This window comes from Micromys minutus (assembly GCF_963924665.1).
Source record: "Micromys minutus genome assembly, chromosome: 1".
In the NCBI taxonomy this organism is placed as follows: Eukaryota; Metazoa; Chordata; class Mammalia; order Rodentia; family Muridae; genus Micromys; species Micromys minutus.
Window position 1 is genome coordinate 242,826,185 of NC_137969.1, and position 16,691 is coordinate 242,842,875.

Consider the following 16,691-nt stretch of genomic DNA (forward strand, 5'->3'; position numbering starts at 1 on the left):
CTTAGTCTGAACCATGGTTTCTCTCCGTTCACAAGACTCCCTTACCTTGGCAGTTTTACTCCACTTGTGACTGCCTCTGTCCCGGGGTGTTTTGTTACCCCAAGACCCAACACAAACACAACTCTACAGCCTGATAGCTTTTCATACAAGTTTATATATTCAGTTCTCAATCCACAAACCCTCTACACAACAAGATTACATCGAATAGATAAAGATACAAACTGCCCTTTTGTATGAGATATTAGACCTATAAAATGCTTAAATGTTCATAGCTACTTAACGCCAATTAAGCCCACCTGGATCTAGCTCATCCTTCTGGATCTCCATCTTGGAACTTCTTGATTCCCCCTTGTCCTCTGACCTCTCACCCTCTCCCTCCACCTCCCTTACCCTGCCCAGTCACTGGCTATCCTTTATTTTTCTAATTCAAATGGGAAGGTTCAGATGAAGTCACCTCATGAGTATATGACTAGGCAGCCCTTCTTGGGGAAGTAGAATTAACATTAAAATACAAACAGCTTTAGGACAATCTACATTTCCCCCTTTTTGTCCAGTTTAAAGGCTCTTTTCCCTCAACTATAAAATGAATACAACTATTACCATTTTACAATTTATAAAGTATAAGACAGTCTTAACACCCACTCTATCAATTTTGTTTATTAATTAAAGCACCATTTCATCTATCTTAAAAGACTATAATTCTACACCTGACTTATATCTCAGTTTTAGATGGTATGTCATCTGAAAATTCTTTTTAGATCTATATTAACTTTATTAGTACCAAACAACTGGTTTGGCTATGACGCGACCAGTCTTCAACAACGTCAGAAATCCCAGAGTGACTAACATTACCTGATAAACAAGAAGCACAAAACTCAGCTTCCAAAACTAGCCAATATATAGAGACCGCTGATCACTTGGACAGTCCCACCTCTCTCAAAAAGTTGGAGCATCAGTCTTCAGCCTTCTGTCCTAGGATCATATCTGACAGACCTTTTTAATACAGAATTTGAAGGGCTGACAATTTGGCTTGGCAAAGATTATCAGTCAAGTATTCCGCAAAGGTGTCCCTTTTTAGACAGTATCATCTGTAGATAAATGAGGCAATTCTTGCCTAGTGGCTGTCTTGCCACAACTGGAGAAATTCTACTGGTGCTCAATTTCTTCTTAGAATCTAAGAAGGTGCTGTCAGGAGCAGGCAGGTCTCTAGTCAAATGATCTTTAAATAAAAACATGTCCATAAATGTCCTATTCCGTGGACTTCTGATGCCTTTGAAGACTATCTATCTACACAAAGCATCTCTAAACTGTTAAGCCTTGACTACTCTTGTTGAGTGCCATGTTGAGTCATGTGATATCTCAAGCATGAGAACCTTAAAGAGACAGCATTTGCGGACAGGCTGTAGTGTCCTGTGGCTAAAAAAGCAGGCAACCCAGCTACACACACACACACACACACACACACACACACACACACACACACACACACACGGGGGGGGAGGGGCAGGAGATTAGTAACTATTTGATTCTTTAAATTTTTTTTCAAAAGTTAAAAAGATTGCTTGTTTTAAGATGGTATAAAGAATTGAGATAGAAGTCAAGTTTGTTTTTCTAGCTAGAAGAATAGAGTACAGAATTTACCCAAATCACCTGGAAATTTCCATCAATGGTTTTGAGCCAGTGTCTGGGCAGAGTAAAGGAGGGGAGGAGAAAGGGGTCAGAGGAGAGGATCGAGAACTGAGCGACAGAGGCGCCCGAGGTTCCGAACTGGAAGCAGGCCCACAGAGTTATTCCGCAGGGCCGATAAAGAGATAAACAAATAATATTTTTAATATTTACTGTAATATTCTTGCTTGCATGAAAAATATTCTACCCACCTAACACTTTCACCATGCCTCTGAATTTTAATCTGCATATGTAGATGGTTTTTTTTTTAAGTCTCTAATTCTGAAATATCGAAAATTTCAAAAGTTAGAAGTCAAGAAAATGTAGTAACAGCTTGTTTTATTAACCTCAAATAAATGAAGTATGCTGTGGATACCTAGTAGAATGACCAGGGAAATAGATCATTTAGGCTTTATTTAGCTTTATTCCCCATTTTTAAATAGGATTATTTGATTCTCTAAAGTCTAACTTTTTGAGTTCTTTGTATATATTGGATATCAGCCCTCTATCAGATGTAGGGTTGGTAAAGATCTTTTCCCAATTTGTTGGTTGTCACTTTGTCCTCTTGCCAGTGTCCTTTGCCTCACAGAAGCTTTGCAATTTTATGAGGTCCCATTTGTTGATTCTTGATCTTAGAGCATAAGCCATTGGTGTCCTGTTCAGGAAAATTTCCCCTGTGCCCATGTGTTCTAAGCTCTTCCCCACTTTCTGTTCTATTAGTTTCAGTGTACCTGGTCTTATGTGGAGGTCTTTGATCCATTTGGACTTGAGCTTTGTACAAGGAGATAAGAATGGACTGGCTTGGCTGGATATAAATTAACTCAAACAAATCTGTAGCCTTCCTCTACTCAAAGGCTGAGAAAAAAATTATGGAATCAACACCCTTCACAATAGTCACAAATAATATAAAATACCTTGGTGTGACCCTAACCAAGCAAGTGAAAGATCTGTATGACAAGAACTTCAAGTCTCTGAAGAAAGAAATTAAAGAAGATCTCAGAAGATGGAAAGATCTCTCATGCTTATGGATTGGCAGGATTTATATAGTAAACATGGCCATCTTGTCAAAAGCAATCTATAGGTTCAATGCAATCCTCATCAAAATTCCAACTCAATTCTTCAGAATTAGAAAGATCAAATTTCAAATTCATTTGGTATATCAAAAAAACCCAGGATAGCAAAAACTACCCTCAACAATAAAAGAACTTCTGGGGGAATCACTATCCCTGACCTCAAGATGTATTACAGATTAATCATGATAAAAACTGCATAGTATTGGTACAGAGACAGGCAGGTAGATCAATGGAATAGAATTGAAGACCCAGAAATGAACCCACACCCCTATAGTCTCTTGATCTTTGACAAAGGAGCTAAAAGCATTCAATGGGGAAAAATCATCTTCAACAAATGTTTCTGGTTCAACTGGCTTTCTCATTTATTAAATGAAAGAAAAGAGATGGCTGATATAGATCTCAACTATTTTAATAACAAAATAAAATGAAATAAAATACCCAACATTTCTCCCTTATAAAGAGGGGGAAAAAAAAAAAAACCTGTTCACGAGGATACAGGTGAACCAACATTTACTGTTTAGTTTTCTTTTTTGAACAGGGTCTTAATTAGCCTCATTTGACTTTAGCCTTGCTATGTAACTGGTCTTGAACCCCTAGCCCTCCTGACTCCACCTCCCGTGTTGGGTCTCAAGTGTGTACCACCATAGTTGGCTTTATAATAATTTTAGTGAGATTGATGAAACAGGCTCTCCTCATGTAATCCAGGCTGCCCTGGAATTCAGTATGTGCACCAAGCACAAAGCAGTTCAGCTTCCCTTCTTCCCAGGCGCTGCATTAAAGACTTGTTCCATCATATCTGGGCTGGTATCCTTTCTTATTTTCTGGGGGTATATGAAAATTCATCTGTGAGTGTGTACGGGTATGTGTCTACTTGTGTGCAGGCACACAGAAGGCAGAGGTCAACCTCGAGTCTTGTTCCTTCAATTGCTTTTTGAGACAGAGTCTCCCACTTGCCTGGGGTCCACTGGTCATTTAGCCTGTCTCTCTAGAGCTGGGATTACACACCAGCACACTTAGTTTTTTACTGTATATTCTGGGGCTCCAACTCAGATCCTCGTGCCTTGAGTATGGACTGAGCTATCTTTCAAGGCCCTAGGTTTTATTTTTGATATTTTTGCTTTCTTCTTATCTATCTCATCAGGTACTATTCCCAAGAGTATTATTGTTCTACACTGAACAAAGATTTGTTGTAAGTTCTGTGTTTTTAGGGGATGGGACTGCATGTGTGCCTCTGTGGCTGCTAGGTGACATGGCAGGGGGAGTCATGGACAACAACACTGGAAATAGGAATTGGTGCCCCAGTATAGCAGGCTTTGAACTGCATGCTACAGGGCTAGGCACTGTGTGCCAGAAGAGATGGCCACTGGGAGCTCAGCACTAGAGAGTCACTGTATGCTTTAGGAATGTCCCTGACATGCTGAGTCTTGACAGCGGTATTCACGGGCACCTTAGACTCATCTTTACTGGATGGAAGAGTGGGGGAGGGGTAAGGACATCGGCAGAAAGATGAGGATGGAATGGAAAAGAAAACCAGGAGCATTTTACAAGGACATGGTTGGAAGGATTCGGTGACTGGATGTCAGAGCCAAGGAAGATGGGGAGAAGGGGAGACTATGAGGCAGCTGGGTTGGAATGACAGCTTGGGTGGGGGAGGGGTCGGGAGGGTGTCATCAACAGAAATAGAAAACACAGGCTAGGAAAACAAGATTGAAGATTGGGGGGAACAATGCATCTGATTTTTAGCTCAGTGAGTCTGTACTGAGGTGGGATTGTCTGGCTGGCGAGTGAAAACACAGGCCCCGGAGTTGATCGGAGGTCAAGATCAAAGACAAAACCTCGTGCTCTTATCAATCTTATCAATCAGGGGGATAAGTGGCCTCTTGGCAGTGGATGAAATCATCCTTGGGGAATGTGTTGATCAAGGAAGACTAGGCCAGTTACAGGATTTGGGAAAACATTCACAGTTACAGACTGGTTCTAGAATGGGAAGCTGGAAAAGACAGCAGGAACAATGGGCACAGAAATGGCACGAAAAACCCATGGCGTGAAAGTTGCCAGAGGGCTCCAAAGGCCCTGCCACCACCTCAGACCCAAGAGAAGGAACGGTGAACTGAGGTCTGAGAGGGTGTGTTTGCCCACTGGCAGAAGAAGGAAAGCCAGAAGGGGGCCAGTGACTGGTTCAGAGAAAGGTTGGGTTAGGAAAGGTGGCACTACCCTGTTCCATCTTCAAGTGCTGCTTCTTTCCTCGGATAAGTCTTCTCTGCTGCCCCATAAATGCTAATGTCACCTAGGACTCTATCCTTGGCTGGAAGCTCACAGTGGTAAAGGTTCTCTGGGTTTCAAATGACAGAAAGCAACTCCAGCTGGCTTGAGTGGAAAGATTTATCGGAAGGCCACAGTTACCTCACAGGACCCAAAGCCTTAGGACTGGGTCTTGCATTCAAGCTCGAAGCTGAAATCGAGCACCACGGGGCTGCGTCTCCTTCACTGTTCCCTCTCTCTGTCTATTTTTAAGCCCCCCTGTGTTCACTGCACAGCAGCTGCCTGGATTTTCCAGGCCTTGTGACTGAAAATATATGCCTGCTACCCACTCTTGAGTCATCCACTTAGACGCTCAGAGCGGCATCTGAATTGCACTCACTCTTCATGTCCTCCAAGAGCAGAGGCTGAGTTTATCATCAAGAACCTGCCTTTTGGGTCACCCAGCTGGCCACAGACCAGCAAGGTCCCTCTGCCCAGACAGTGGTGTGGGGTCCAGGAGAGGCTGCGGGAAAACTCCTCTCAGATAAGGAAGAGGATGGATCCTAAGAGCAGGGGTTAAGGGCAAGAAGGTGCGTGGGCAGCTAGCTAGCTCTTCTGTCACCCTTTCTTTCTTCTTTCAAATGAGAGCTGGGATGTTAAACTGGGATGTTAAATGGTAAACTCTGGCGTAAGCATCTTCTTCAAAGAGGTCCCAGCCAGAAAGGCTGCCCAGGTCAGCAGCTTCTCTGTGACCAGCTCTGGCTGCCTTCACTTGAGCTCCAAAGGAGACGTCCATACCCCCTCTGGGTGAACCAGAGCTGAGTGGCCTCAACCACAGCCTATCCCTAGACGCTCTGACTGTGTATCTGGATGGACCATGGACTAGTGCTCTCTGAGGATGGTGTAAAGCTGTTGGTAGCTGCAGGAAAGAGAGAGAATCTGGAGGTGCTAGTATTGTGGGTCCTGGAACCTGGCTGCACCCTGACCCTCCCTCTACTAGGTTTCATAAATTAGCTCAATGATTTTCTTTTCTTTTTAATTTTTGAAAGTGACTTCTTTTGGGGGAGTTTTCTGTCATTGAGATAAAATTTCTTGGCTAATCCAGTCATGGGAGTTGCTCAATGGCCATTTCCAGACTCACCTCTTGCTTCCTACATCTGTGGTAGGAAGTGATTACTCCCCTATTCTTACTCAGGACAAGCAGGATCCAATTAAGAGTGCAATACTGAAGTTTGGAACTCTGGCTGTTACTGAAGAATGGCTCTATTAATAAATACTATACATACACATATAATATATATATAAATATGTAATCCATGTACATAGATAATATATGTGTATTATATACATATGTCTATAATATATGTGTATTATAGTATATATGTACATCACATAACACATATAATAGATAATATGTATATAAACATATATGTGTATATAATGTATATATATACATAATGTATATACAACACATATACAATATATACATTCAATATATATATATACAACACACACACACATACATGCCATATATCTGTGCATATATATATAATTTAATATAATCTAAAATATCTCTTTAATGTTTTGAGATCAGGATCAATGACTTGGTTTGTCTCATGATGAAAACACTTGCTGAACAAAGTCAGAAACTGGGTTACTGTGCACAAAGTCAAACATACTTCTCGATGATACCAGTAACTCATTTCTGCCTCTGAAATAATATTTCATTCACGTTGAGAAATTATTTTCATTGCTTCTTCATTTAGTTTATGAATGTTTGAATAAGCCTTTAATTTTTAACAAACTCAGTTTGAGGATAATTTTAGATTTATAGAAAAATCATGAAAACAGTAGAAATGCTATCTGTCTGTCATTCGGTAGCTCATACCAGCACACGTAGCAGAGAAGGCCCAAGCTTGGTTCTTCTTCTCTGTACATTCCCTGGGGGCCCATTTAGAAGATCAAATTACATTTTAGTCAAACTACATTTAGTTATCTCCTTAGGTTCCTCTGGTTTAGCACAGCTAAAAACCTTATTTTTCTTAAGGCTATCTGCTAATAATTTATATGAGCATGGAGCATATTCAGTGTTTGCTATGTAAGTTTATGTTTTTACTTGATCTTTTACTGTTTAACATTTTTAAAGCATAAATTACATTAAATATTTTACAAACGTTAATGCTGTGAAACACAATGACAACATCCGTATTTCAGAATTGTTTTTAACAGACGCTATGCTGTGTGCTGTGTCTTGATGGGGCCCAGGAAAGTAGTCACTGGAGCCCAGGGAAATGGTGGGGTGTAGACCCTCCTAACTCTAGGATGGCTGAAGCTTCAGGTACATGGCAAAACTGTTTAGAACCAGAAGTATGCAGCAGAGGGCTGCTGGCCGGCTCCTCTAGCTAGCTTCTCTGAAGTAAGATGGCCAGGCTCAGGCCCAGGCTATGGTAAAGAGACCCAAAAATCACACCCTTTTGCCCATTAAGGCCCCAAGTACATTCTGGCATTCTCTGTAAAAGGAATAGCTGGCCACCTAGCCCGGGCTGCTGTACGTTGTGCACACCGGTACCCTGTGCACTGATTTGTACTCCAGGAACATTATCTAAGGGTCTTTGTTTCCCCAGCACTTGCTCATTGTTTGATGTTCAGCCAGGGAAGAGCAAGTGAAGGACCGTGACTCCACTTGAGCAAAGCTCACTCTTCCTGGAGGATAGCAAGGAACCCATGTGAGGGAGCAGAGCCTCCAACTCACGGTGTGGAGTACTGAGAACTGACAAGAATAGAGAGAAAAAACCCCAAACCCACTGGGTGGCAGGCCAGCAGCAGCAACCTGACTCGGGGCTGGGAGAGACGCAGAAGGAGATTCCCATCAGCATTCAAAAAACACAACTACGAGTTTACTCACAAGTCTACAGTGTCACACCCTTCCTAGACTGAGGTCTGTATGACCTTCAACTAGATTACAGTTCACCGATCTGTCCAAAATCGCCAAAAGTCGTTCACAAGCATCGGGTTCATTTTGCCTGCCCATTGTTCATGGCGTATTCAAAGTCTCGGAAGCTGACGTGACCGTCTGAGTCTTGATCTGCCTCCCTGGAAAATGACACAGGAAGTTATTCACACAGTAGTTCTGTTAGGCTCACCGTATCAGCAGCACACTAGAATCATCCTTCTCCGTGTATCAGCGTGAGGGAGGAACCAATCTTATCTTGAAGGTCAAGGTTGATGCCTATGTTTCCTCCCACTATCCGGCTAACACCTAAGGTGTGAAGGAAAGAAGTATTTTATTGAAACCCTCAGAAACACATATTCAATGCCTTTGAAGGATGGATCTGAAAGCAAAAGCTATCTGAAAGGAGGAATGTGGGGTCAGGGCTGCAGCTGTTGTGGAAGTGTTTGACTATCATGCATAAAACTGGGACTAATGGGGAATACCTATAATCCCAGTACTACGGTGGTGGAGGCAGGAGGATCAGAAGCTCAAGATCATCCTCATTCACATAGTGAGTTTGAGGCAAGCCTGGGCTATATGCAACCCTGTCTCAAACAAAAGTAGGCATAAATATTGTTCTAGTGGTCTGAAACATGACATAAATATGTAATACATATACAATCACACACATACACACACATATACTATAACAAAAATGTGAGAGAAAATACATAAAAGAAAACAATGTTTTAGCAGCAAATTGTGATGGTAACACTCTACACAGTCTGACATCCTATACAACATTGCCTTTATACCCCCAGACTGCAGAATCTCAGCACCAGCTCTGGGACTGGCCCAGTTTACAAACAGGGTTACTGAGCCTTAAGGAGACCTGGCTGTCTTCTAAGGATCTCACTGTTGCTAGAAAGTAGTTCAAGTGCAACTCAAACAAGGAGAGAGAAACACTGAAGTAAGAACTCCATCATGTCTTGCTGTTACCTCCCTACACAACCAAGACAGCGCCCAGAGAGAAGCTCTCCCATGGCTAACCGCCCGTCCCTCCTCCTTGGAATTACTGTTGAATCCTCACAAACGCACAGTAAGCTTTTCTAGTTCCTATGAAGACTGACGAAGTTGTAAGCCCTGGACTCAGGGTGTGGGGAGCCTCTGAGGGGGTGACCTCGGAGCTTCTGAGTCGTGGGCTCTGTCCCCGCAATAGGCAGTAGGGAATCGCACAAGTTCTATGTGATTAGGATAAGGTACATGGCCAAAGCACAAAGCACAGAGCAGCCGAGGCTCATTGGCTCTGCCACCAGCGAAAGAAATGTCACTAAAAAGCATGTCTGAAAGGAAAGCTTGCAACATGGTCTCAGTTCCTCTTGGGGACATCCAGAAACAAGGGATGGCATGCCTTCTGTGGAGCTCCTGTGGTTGATGCAAATGACATTCTGCAGAAAACAAATGGCATCAACCACAGCACGGGGCTTTTAAGAGCAAGGGCCGGTCTAAGCAGAAAAGCCACTAATCACTGAAATAGTTTTAAAGCAGGCTTTTAAAATATTGAATTCTTAAAATCAACTTTCTGAATATTTCATGCCAAAGTCTCTGAAGTCTGTAATGGTTCTGGATAGAGTGATGATAATTTTTCATTCTTTTGAAGTTGAGAGAGAGGGGAAAAAAAAAAAAACCCACTTTTCTGCCCCAGGGCAAAAGCCATGATGCCGTATGTTGGGATAAATGACTGCAAACTGCAGAGGCTATTCATTCTCTTATTCTGTCTCTTGGTGAAATACACGTGGTGATTTCATGCTATACAGCACACAGTGTAATGTCAGATGTCTTCTAAGGGATTTAAAGATAATCACAGGATTGCACGGCACTGACTACGGGCTATAAACCATCCCTTTAATAAAATTAGATAATTGAAGAGTCTTCATATTGCCTAAGTATTTGATTAGATAAACAGCACTCCCTCCCTTCCTGCTCTGAACTGGTATGTCTGAACTGTAGGTCTCACAGAGTGGATAACCCAGAAGTGTACTACCAGGGTAAAATGCTTCTGATGATATTCTGAATTTGTTTTCATTCGTTTATGTGGCCATTGGAAGCCTATAGAAAAAGGAATCCCTCAGCTCATTTTTCCCCCTGTAAGCAACCATTTGTAATTGTATTAATCTTTAATTGTTTTTGTCTTTGCTTCTGCTTCCAACTGGAAAGTGGGTACACTGTCCCCCCAAAAAATGTGAAAGGGAAAAGTCCATTTGTATGTCTTAAGGGGCCCACACTGAATGAAGGAGATAGTCGATATATCCTGTTCAGAATGAACAATATTCAAGGCTTGTTCTTGCTCCACTCATAGGAACAGATCTGGTCATTTCAACTTGAGCAACAAGAAAATTGAAGTGTAAGGGCTAAAAGTTTAAAAGCTATGACACACCGTTTTCTTATTACCAACAACAGTATTCTCTGCAAGATGGTGACACTCACACTTGACCGCGGTGTGACAGGAACAGATGGGCTGGTGGGCAGAGCTGGCGCTACGGAGAGGGGAAAGCTGCCATTAGGTAAAAAGGAACATTATTTCTGTTTACGGCAGAGCCTTCAAGCCTGGTTCTAAAGTGGGGACACGCTGTTTTAGTGTCACCTGCAAATATCCTGCACCAAAACAGCTCATGACCTTTTACCCCTACTAGAAATAATCTCGGAGAGTGCAAGAACTTTTGCCCAGCTCTTAGCTCGTAGCCAGCAATGGCTGTGTGTTAAAGAAATGGATTTATGGAATAAAGGGAGCTGGGGACGATGTAGTACCTCCCAGGAGGTGTTGGGATTGAATAAAGAGACCTTCTTACCACTGTCAACACCAGGAAAGAAGCCAGTAAAATAAAACACAGGGAAGGGACTGGCCCCTCTACACCACCACACAGAGATGTGCAGGGAGTGGTGATGTGGTCCATCAACTGAATTAACCCACAGGGAGGGCTGAGGGCCAGATGTTCCCTGGAAATCTGCGTGAGTATTCAAAGTGTTTAGGTTCTTACAGGGTATGGAGTGGGGTTTTCTGTACCCTCTCTGGACTCAGGGGTGCAGACCTTCATTGACTGGATACAATGAGACTTTGAGGCAGGACTGGACAGACCACCCGGCTGAACACCAATGTTTCATTCTTCGGTCCACTGTGTCACAGTAAAGAGTGCCCTACAGTTACTTTCACGATCTCGAGAATCATTTTTTTTTCTCTTTACAAAGTTGGCTCCTGATGATGTGTGGTTTTTGGTAGCCAGAGTAGGTACCTCTGTGACCAGAGACTGTGAGGACTGAGCTCCAAAGAAGCCAGGGTTTCCCACTGTGATCGATCATGAGGCAGACCACAGTGTTGTCTCTTCATCTGTGAAGGGAAACACAAGGTAGTGTGTGGGTGTTCACCAGTGAGTGCACATGTGTGTGCAGGTGTGTTTGGGGGCCAGAAGATGAACTTTGGATTCTGTTTCTCTTGCTGAACACCTCTGACAGACACAGGCTGTGAGGAGATTTGAGGGCATATGCCTGGAGTCAGGGGCTGAGAGGACTGAGGAACAACCTGTCTGAGCAGAAGGCAAATAGGAAGTCAGTCAATGTGGTCTGTCAACTGAATTAACTCATGGAAGGTTGGGCTGAGGGCTAGATGCTCTCTGGTGACACCTACCTTTTTATTTGAGGCAGGATATCTCACTGGCCTGGAAACACCTTGGTTGGGGTTGGGGGGTAACTACCCAAGGAGTAGGGATCTGCTTGTCTCTTCCTTCCCAGTGCCTGGATTATAAATGTGCACCACCACACTTGGCATCGTTCCCCACCCCCCACCTTCCTCTCTCAATGTGGGTTCTGGGGATCAAACTCAGGTCCTTGAGCTTGCAAGGCAAGCACCTAATTAGCTGAGTTGCCTACCCAATCCCGAGAGTTCTTATTTTAATAAAAAATGTAAATAGTGTTTCTCTAAAGTACTATTTCTTACATGAAACATTTCTATTAGAACAATTTCTTGGAATGCCCTGAAAACACTTTGTTTCTTGAAAAGTTGTTTTTGTTGTAAAATCATTTCAGAGTAACTTGGCAGGTTTCCAAAGGCAGATTTCAGACTTGAATTCTGGCTTTTCCAAAGTTACTCGAGGAAGAAGGAGCAATTGAACAAAGGATCAAAGAGAGAAAGGCGTATGGATTGTATTACATTAAAACAATGCAATGTTCTTTATTAAAAATGGCACAAAGACTGCGAAAGTGACATTTTTAGCTGGAAACAAGAATGCAAGCTTACTATCTTCATTACAATTGCAGCCCTATATATATCTACATTTGAGTGCAAGTCAGAGGTTATATGCTAACTAGAGTAGAGATGGTGGGTGATGGGTAATTCATCGTTTAAGGGCTCAGCAGATGGCTCAGTGGGGAAGATGAACCCACAGGACAGCTCATACCTGTAGCCACAGTGCTCTTTCTAGGAAATGGGAGGCAGAGACAGGAAGATGGCAGGAATATTGTTGGTCAGTAAATAAGAAACAGACTTTTGTCTCAAACAAGGCTGAAGGTGAGACCCATGCCCTTCACACACACACACACACACACACACACACACACACACACACACACACACACGGTGAAAACATTCAAGTGTCCTTTAGCATTATACGTTTCTCTTTTTAGTCTGAATAGCCCTAACAACTAGCCTGTTTCTGAGGGTGCAAATCCTCATCAGCTAGCACAGAGTTTCCAACCTCTGCAGAGACAGTTTTGCGCCAGGGTTCTGTGTTATACAATAGCAGGACTCTACACTAAGAAGTCAGCAGTATCCCAGGCCTCTGTCCATTAGATGCCAGTGAACAACCCTCCCCCCACCCTGCACCGTGTCAGTTAAGCATATTTCCAAAAATTGCCAAGTATTCCTGGGGTGGGGGCAGGAAGAAAGGCCAAGCCATCCTTGCTTCAGAACTACTGAGCTAAAGGAGCCATAGTCTGAGGTAAACATTCTAGCCAAATCTACATGTACTGAAAGGATTATCTTGACTAAGGAATGTCTTAGTGCATAAAGAACTTGACATAGGAGCATGAAGACCCAGGTCTGAATCCCAGAACCCATATAAGGCTGAGTCAGGAGAATCCCTGGAAACTTGGAGGCCAGGTGGCCCGGCACATACAGTGGTGAACAGCAACAGGAGAGAAACCCTGTCTCAAACAAGGTGAAGGTGAAGGTGCACACTAGAAGCCGGCCTCTGTGTACTATAGCATATATGTGCTCACACTCACATACATACACACACGAGCACACAACATACATCATACACACATGCACACACAAAGACTGTGAAACAACTGTCTTAACGACCCCTTTTTTCAACAAGTGCTTTGAGCATCACCCGAGGCACCTGCTTCCCGGATGAAGATGCAGAGAATGGCCCCATCCATCACTTTGTCTGGCCGATACTACATCTCAGATGCAAAACTGAGCCCAGTAAAGACCCATGTCCAGGGGCTCCTGCTGCTGGAAGCAGGGCTGCCAGACATCTCTGTGTTCCCAGCGAACACACTGACAGTCAGTAATTATATGAGTCACCACCGTCATCAAGTATCGTTTTTGGAAGCTGATACTGTATTTGATTTTCTTAAAACATGAATGAGAAACTCAATGTGGAAGCAAAAATTTAAATGAGAAAAGTTTTTATGGGGGGCAGTTTTGGAAGAGAAGAAAGTGAGAGTGTGTGTTTCTTTCTTTTTGGTTCTATGTGGAATACTTTAAAGGAAAGTCAAAACTGCCATTCTATTAAGGACAAAACTGTCATATTGACAGAACAGGAAGAGTAAAAATTACCCAGTGAGCAAGGAGCCCCTGCTGGGGAAGAGAGGACCAGCCAATTGAAGACGCAGTAATGACAGCTTCCCCACAGCAGCCTTCTCTTATGAGGACCCTGCCGTTTCTCTCCACTGGTGAGCTCGCATCTTTGTTGATGAGAGTCCTGCAGGGCTCTGCAGCAATTGCCTTGGTAATGTGTTTATTAATTTTACCTTTTTAAAGACACAAGTTAAGAAAAGCCACTCAGATTCACAGGGAAGATTAAAGAGCTATGGGATGATTTCTAGTCTTTTCTGGGCTTCTATGTGAGTGGCAGACACAATCTCTTCACTATATACTCTTGGCCCCTTTGTGTTCCCTTAGACTCTGACCCACCATTACTCACACCACTGCTGCAAACACTGCGCCTTAGCCATGCCCTGAACCATCGTCTGTCTTCAGCTGTTTGCCTGGGACTGACTGCTTGGGCACCTGGCATGTGTGCACACACAGACACAAAAGGAAGAGGCAGAGGAAAAACAGGAAGATGAAGAAGGAAGAAGAAATAGGAGAACAATAAGAAAGGGAGGAGGAGCAGCAGTGGCAATGGCTTTTAAGCCCTACAGGGTCACCCTTGGCCAGTCAGGCAGCAGGATTCAGGGCGTAAACTAGGAGCATGCCATTTTGGATTCTTATTTAGTTGAAAGGGATGTCAGGACTTGAAATAGATCCATCTTTAGCTATTTTTGAAATGCTTTTTAGACCAAATTAAATATTGCCTTTACAAAGACAGCTCAAGTTTGAAGCTGTAGACAGCTGAAGTGACAGTTACATACCAGCAGATTCTCATCACTGCCACATACACATCTCCTCGGCAATAGGTAGTCTGTCCACCACAAAGAGCAACAGTAAGCCTTTAAGGATCCCTACACTGTCAAGACAAAACACGCCTGAATAGAAGATCCTTGTGACTACTTGGGAGATAGAGGGACCAGTGAGAACGGACTGAGCAGGTTTAAATGGACCCATTGGATGACCTGTGTATGAATAGTAAAAGGGTGCCCAGACCAGACCAAGAATAGAGAATTACAGAAGCCAGGGAACACTGGGCCTCATTAGCACCAAGTGCTAATGGACTAATAACTAGGCAGGTGCCAACAGCTACCCACCAATACCCAAGCTGCCCACTTGGCTGTTCAGCAGCTCTTACCTAAGTGGGACAGATCCTAACCTTGGGTTCGACACATAGAATTGGACTGGCCTAAGTCAATTACTGTAATCCTACCCTCCCCCTTACCACAGGACCTGGGTCCAGAGTTGGTTGGCTTATACCACCTAATAGCTGGCATCCCCAGCCCCATGCTGGCCACCTGGTCTGAATGTAGAAAGGCCTGGAGATCTGCCTACAAGCTGAGGGCTTCTTGCAGTTTGGGCATCTGGGATGGGAAGGGGAGATCTGCTCCTACCACAGCCTTTTTCTTCCATAACAAGAGTTCCACGTAAGTCTCCATACAGCCCTGGCATCCAATGGTACATGGGAATTCAAATGGCAGTTATCAGCCAACTATAAAGCTAGTCATATGGATGGGAAGATTCAGAACAGCCAAGGGTGCCAGAGTCTAATCAAAACCTACCTGAAGCTTATCCTGTGTGAAGATTCTTATTCACTGACCCAGTACAATCCCTGGTATTTCAGGCCTTTTGTAAAAGACTCCTTGCCATTTGCAAGTGAAATTACTCTAACATACCCAGTATCCTGTCTTCAATCTTGTCTAAACCTTGGTAGAAAAGACGATAAATATACAGTAGCCTCCCACTTGTTTGGAGTGGGTATTTTTTCAGGCCTCCAATGGATGCCCAGAACCACAGACAGCATCTTGCCCTCAGTTTACTACGTTTGAGCTTACAAGTATCTATGGCAGTGTCTAATTAAGCACTGTAAGAGAGATTAACAACAGTGGCGAGCAATACGACGCATTGATAAGGACACATTATGATGAAATGGCCACCACTGTTACCGTCATGTATTGGGGCCACTATCAATTTATTTTTCCAACTCATTTATTCAGCTCACAGTTATTGCTTCCCATGAGCTAAGAGTTAGGAACAGCCGTGAGCAAAAGCCAAGTAGGCCTGACAGTGTGGCTCTGCTGGTCAAGCATGTGTCTCCAGAGCATGGGTGCCGAGTAAGAGCCTGTGAATTATTATTTTCTAGAGTTTCCACTTAATATCTCTGGGCTGAGGGTCTGAATAACTAAATCCAGGGAATGTAAAACCCCGGGTGAGGGGGGTCTACCATCATCTCTGGAAATAGATTCTCTCATTCAGATTTCTCCAGTAGATGTTATCCCAAGGTTCTGGACTATTTTCTTTAGTTCTATGATTTGAAGAACCAACTTGCTGCCTGCAGCTGTTATGATGTCTGCTTCTGACAGTTTTATTTATACACGTGGTTTTTTGAGACAGAGTCACATGTAGTCCAGGCTGGCCTTCATTTTGGTATATTGCCAAGGATGACCTTGAATTTCTTATCTTCCTGCATCAACTTCCCATGTCCCTCCCTGGCTTATAGTCAAGAGCTACAATGCCTGGATTCTCATATGGTGCTGACGGGCACGGAACCCAAGAGATCATACAGACCAGACAGACACTCTACTAACTAGGGCACATCTCAGCTGCATGGAGACTTTATCTGTGGGAGTTTGTGTGAGTTACATTTATGTAGTATATGCACACATGTGCATGTCCATGAACAGAGGTGAGAAAGGGATACTGGGTATACTTCCTGACTGGGTCTCCTGAGGAACCTGGAGACAGCAACCCCCCACCCCCATCTTCTCTCTCTGCATTGCCACCCCCAACAGTGCTGGGTTATCCCTGGCTTTTTAGGTAGGTTCTGAGGCCTTGAGCTCAGAACCTCATGATTACGTAAGTGCTCTTGCCTGCCGAACCACTTTCCCAGCCCCTAAGTACCATTCTC

At 43.5% G+C, this 16,691-nt stretch overlaps 1 protein-coding gene across 1 annotated transcript in view; it reads right to left on the reverse strand.

The window, feature by feature from the left end:
- Positions 1-7,993: 7,993 nt before the first annotated feature.
- EFCAB11 (EF-hand calcium binding domain 11) overlaps positions 7,994-16,691 on the reverse strand; it is a gene marked incomplete at both ends in the record, with an annotated part of 163,899 nt that continues 155,201 nt past the window's right edge. The window contains one exon of the mRNA XM_080915964.1: positions 7,994-8,072. Coding sequence (XP_080772090.1) covers positions 7,994-8,072 — 79 coding nt within the window. The remainder of the gene's footprint in view (positions 8,073-16,691) is intronic.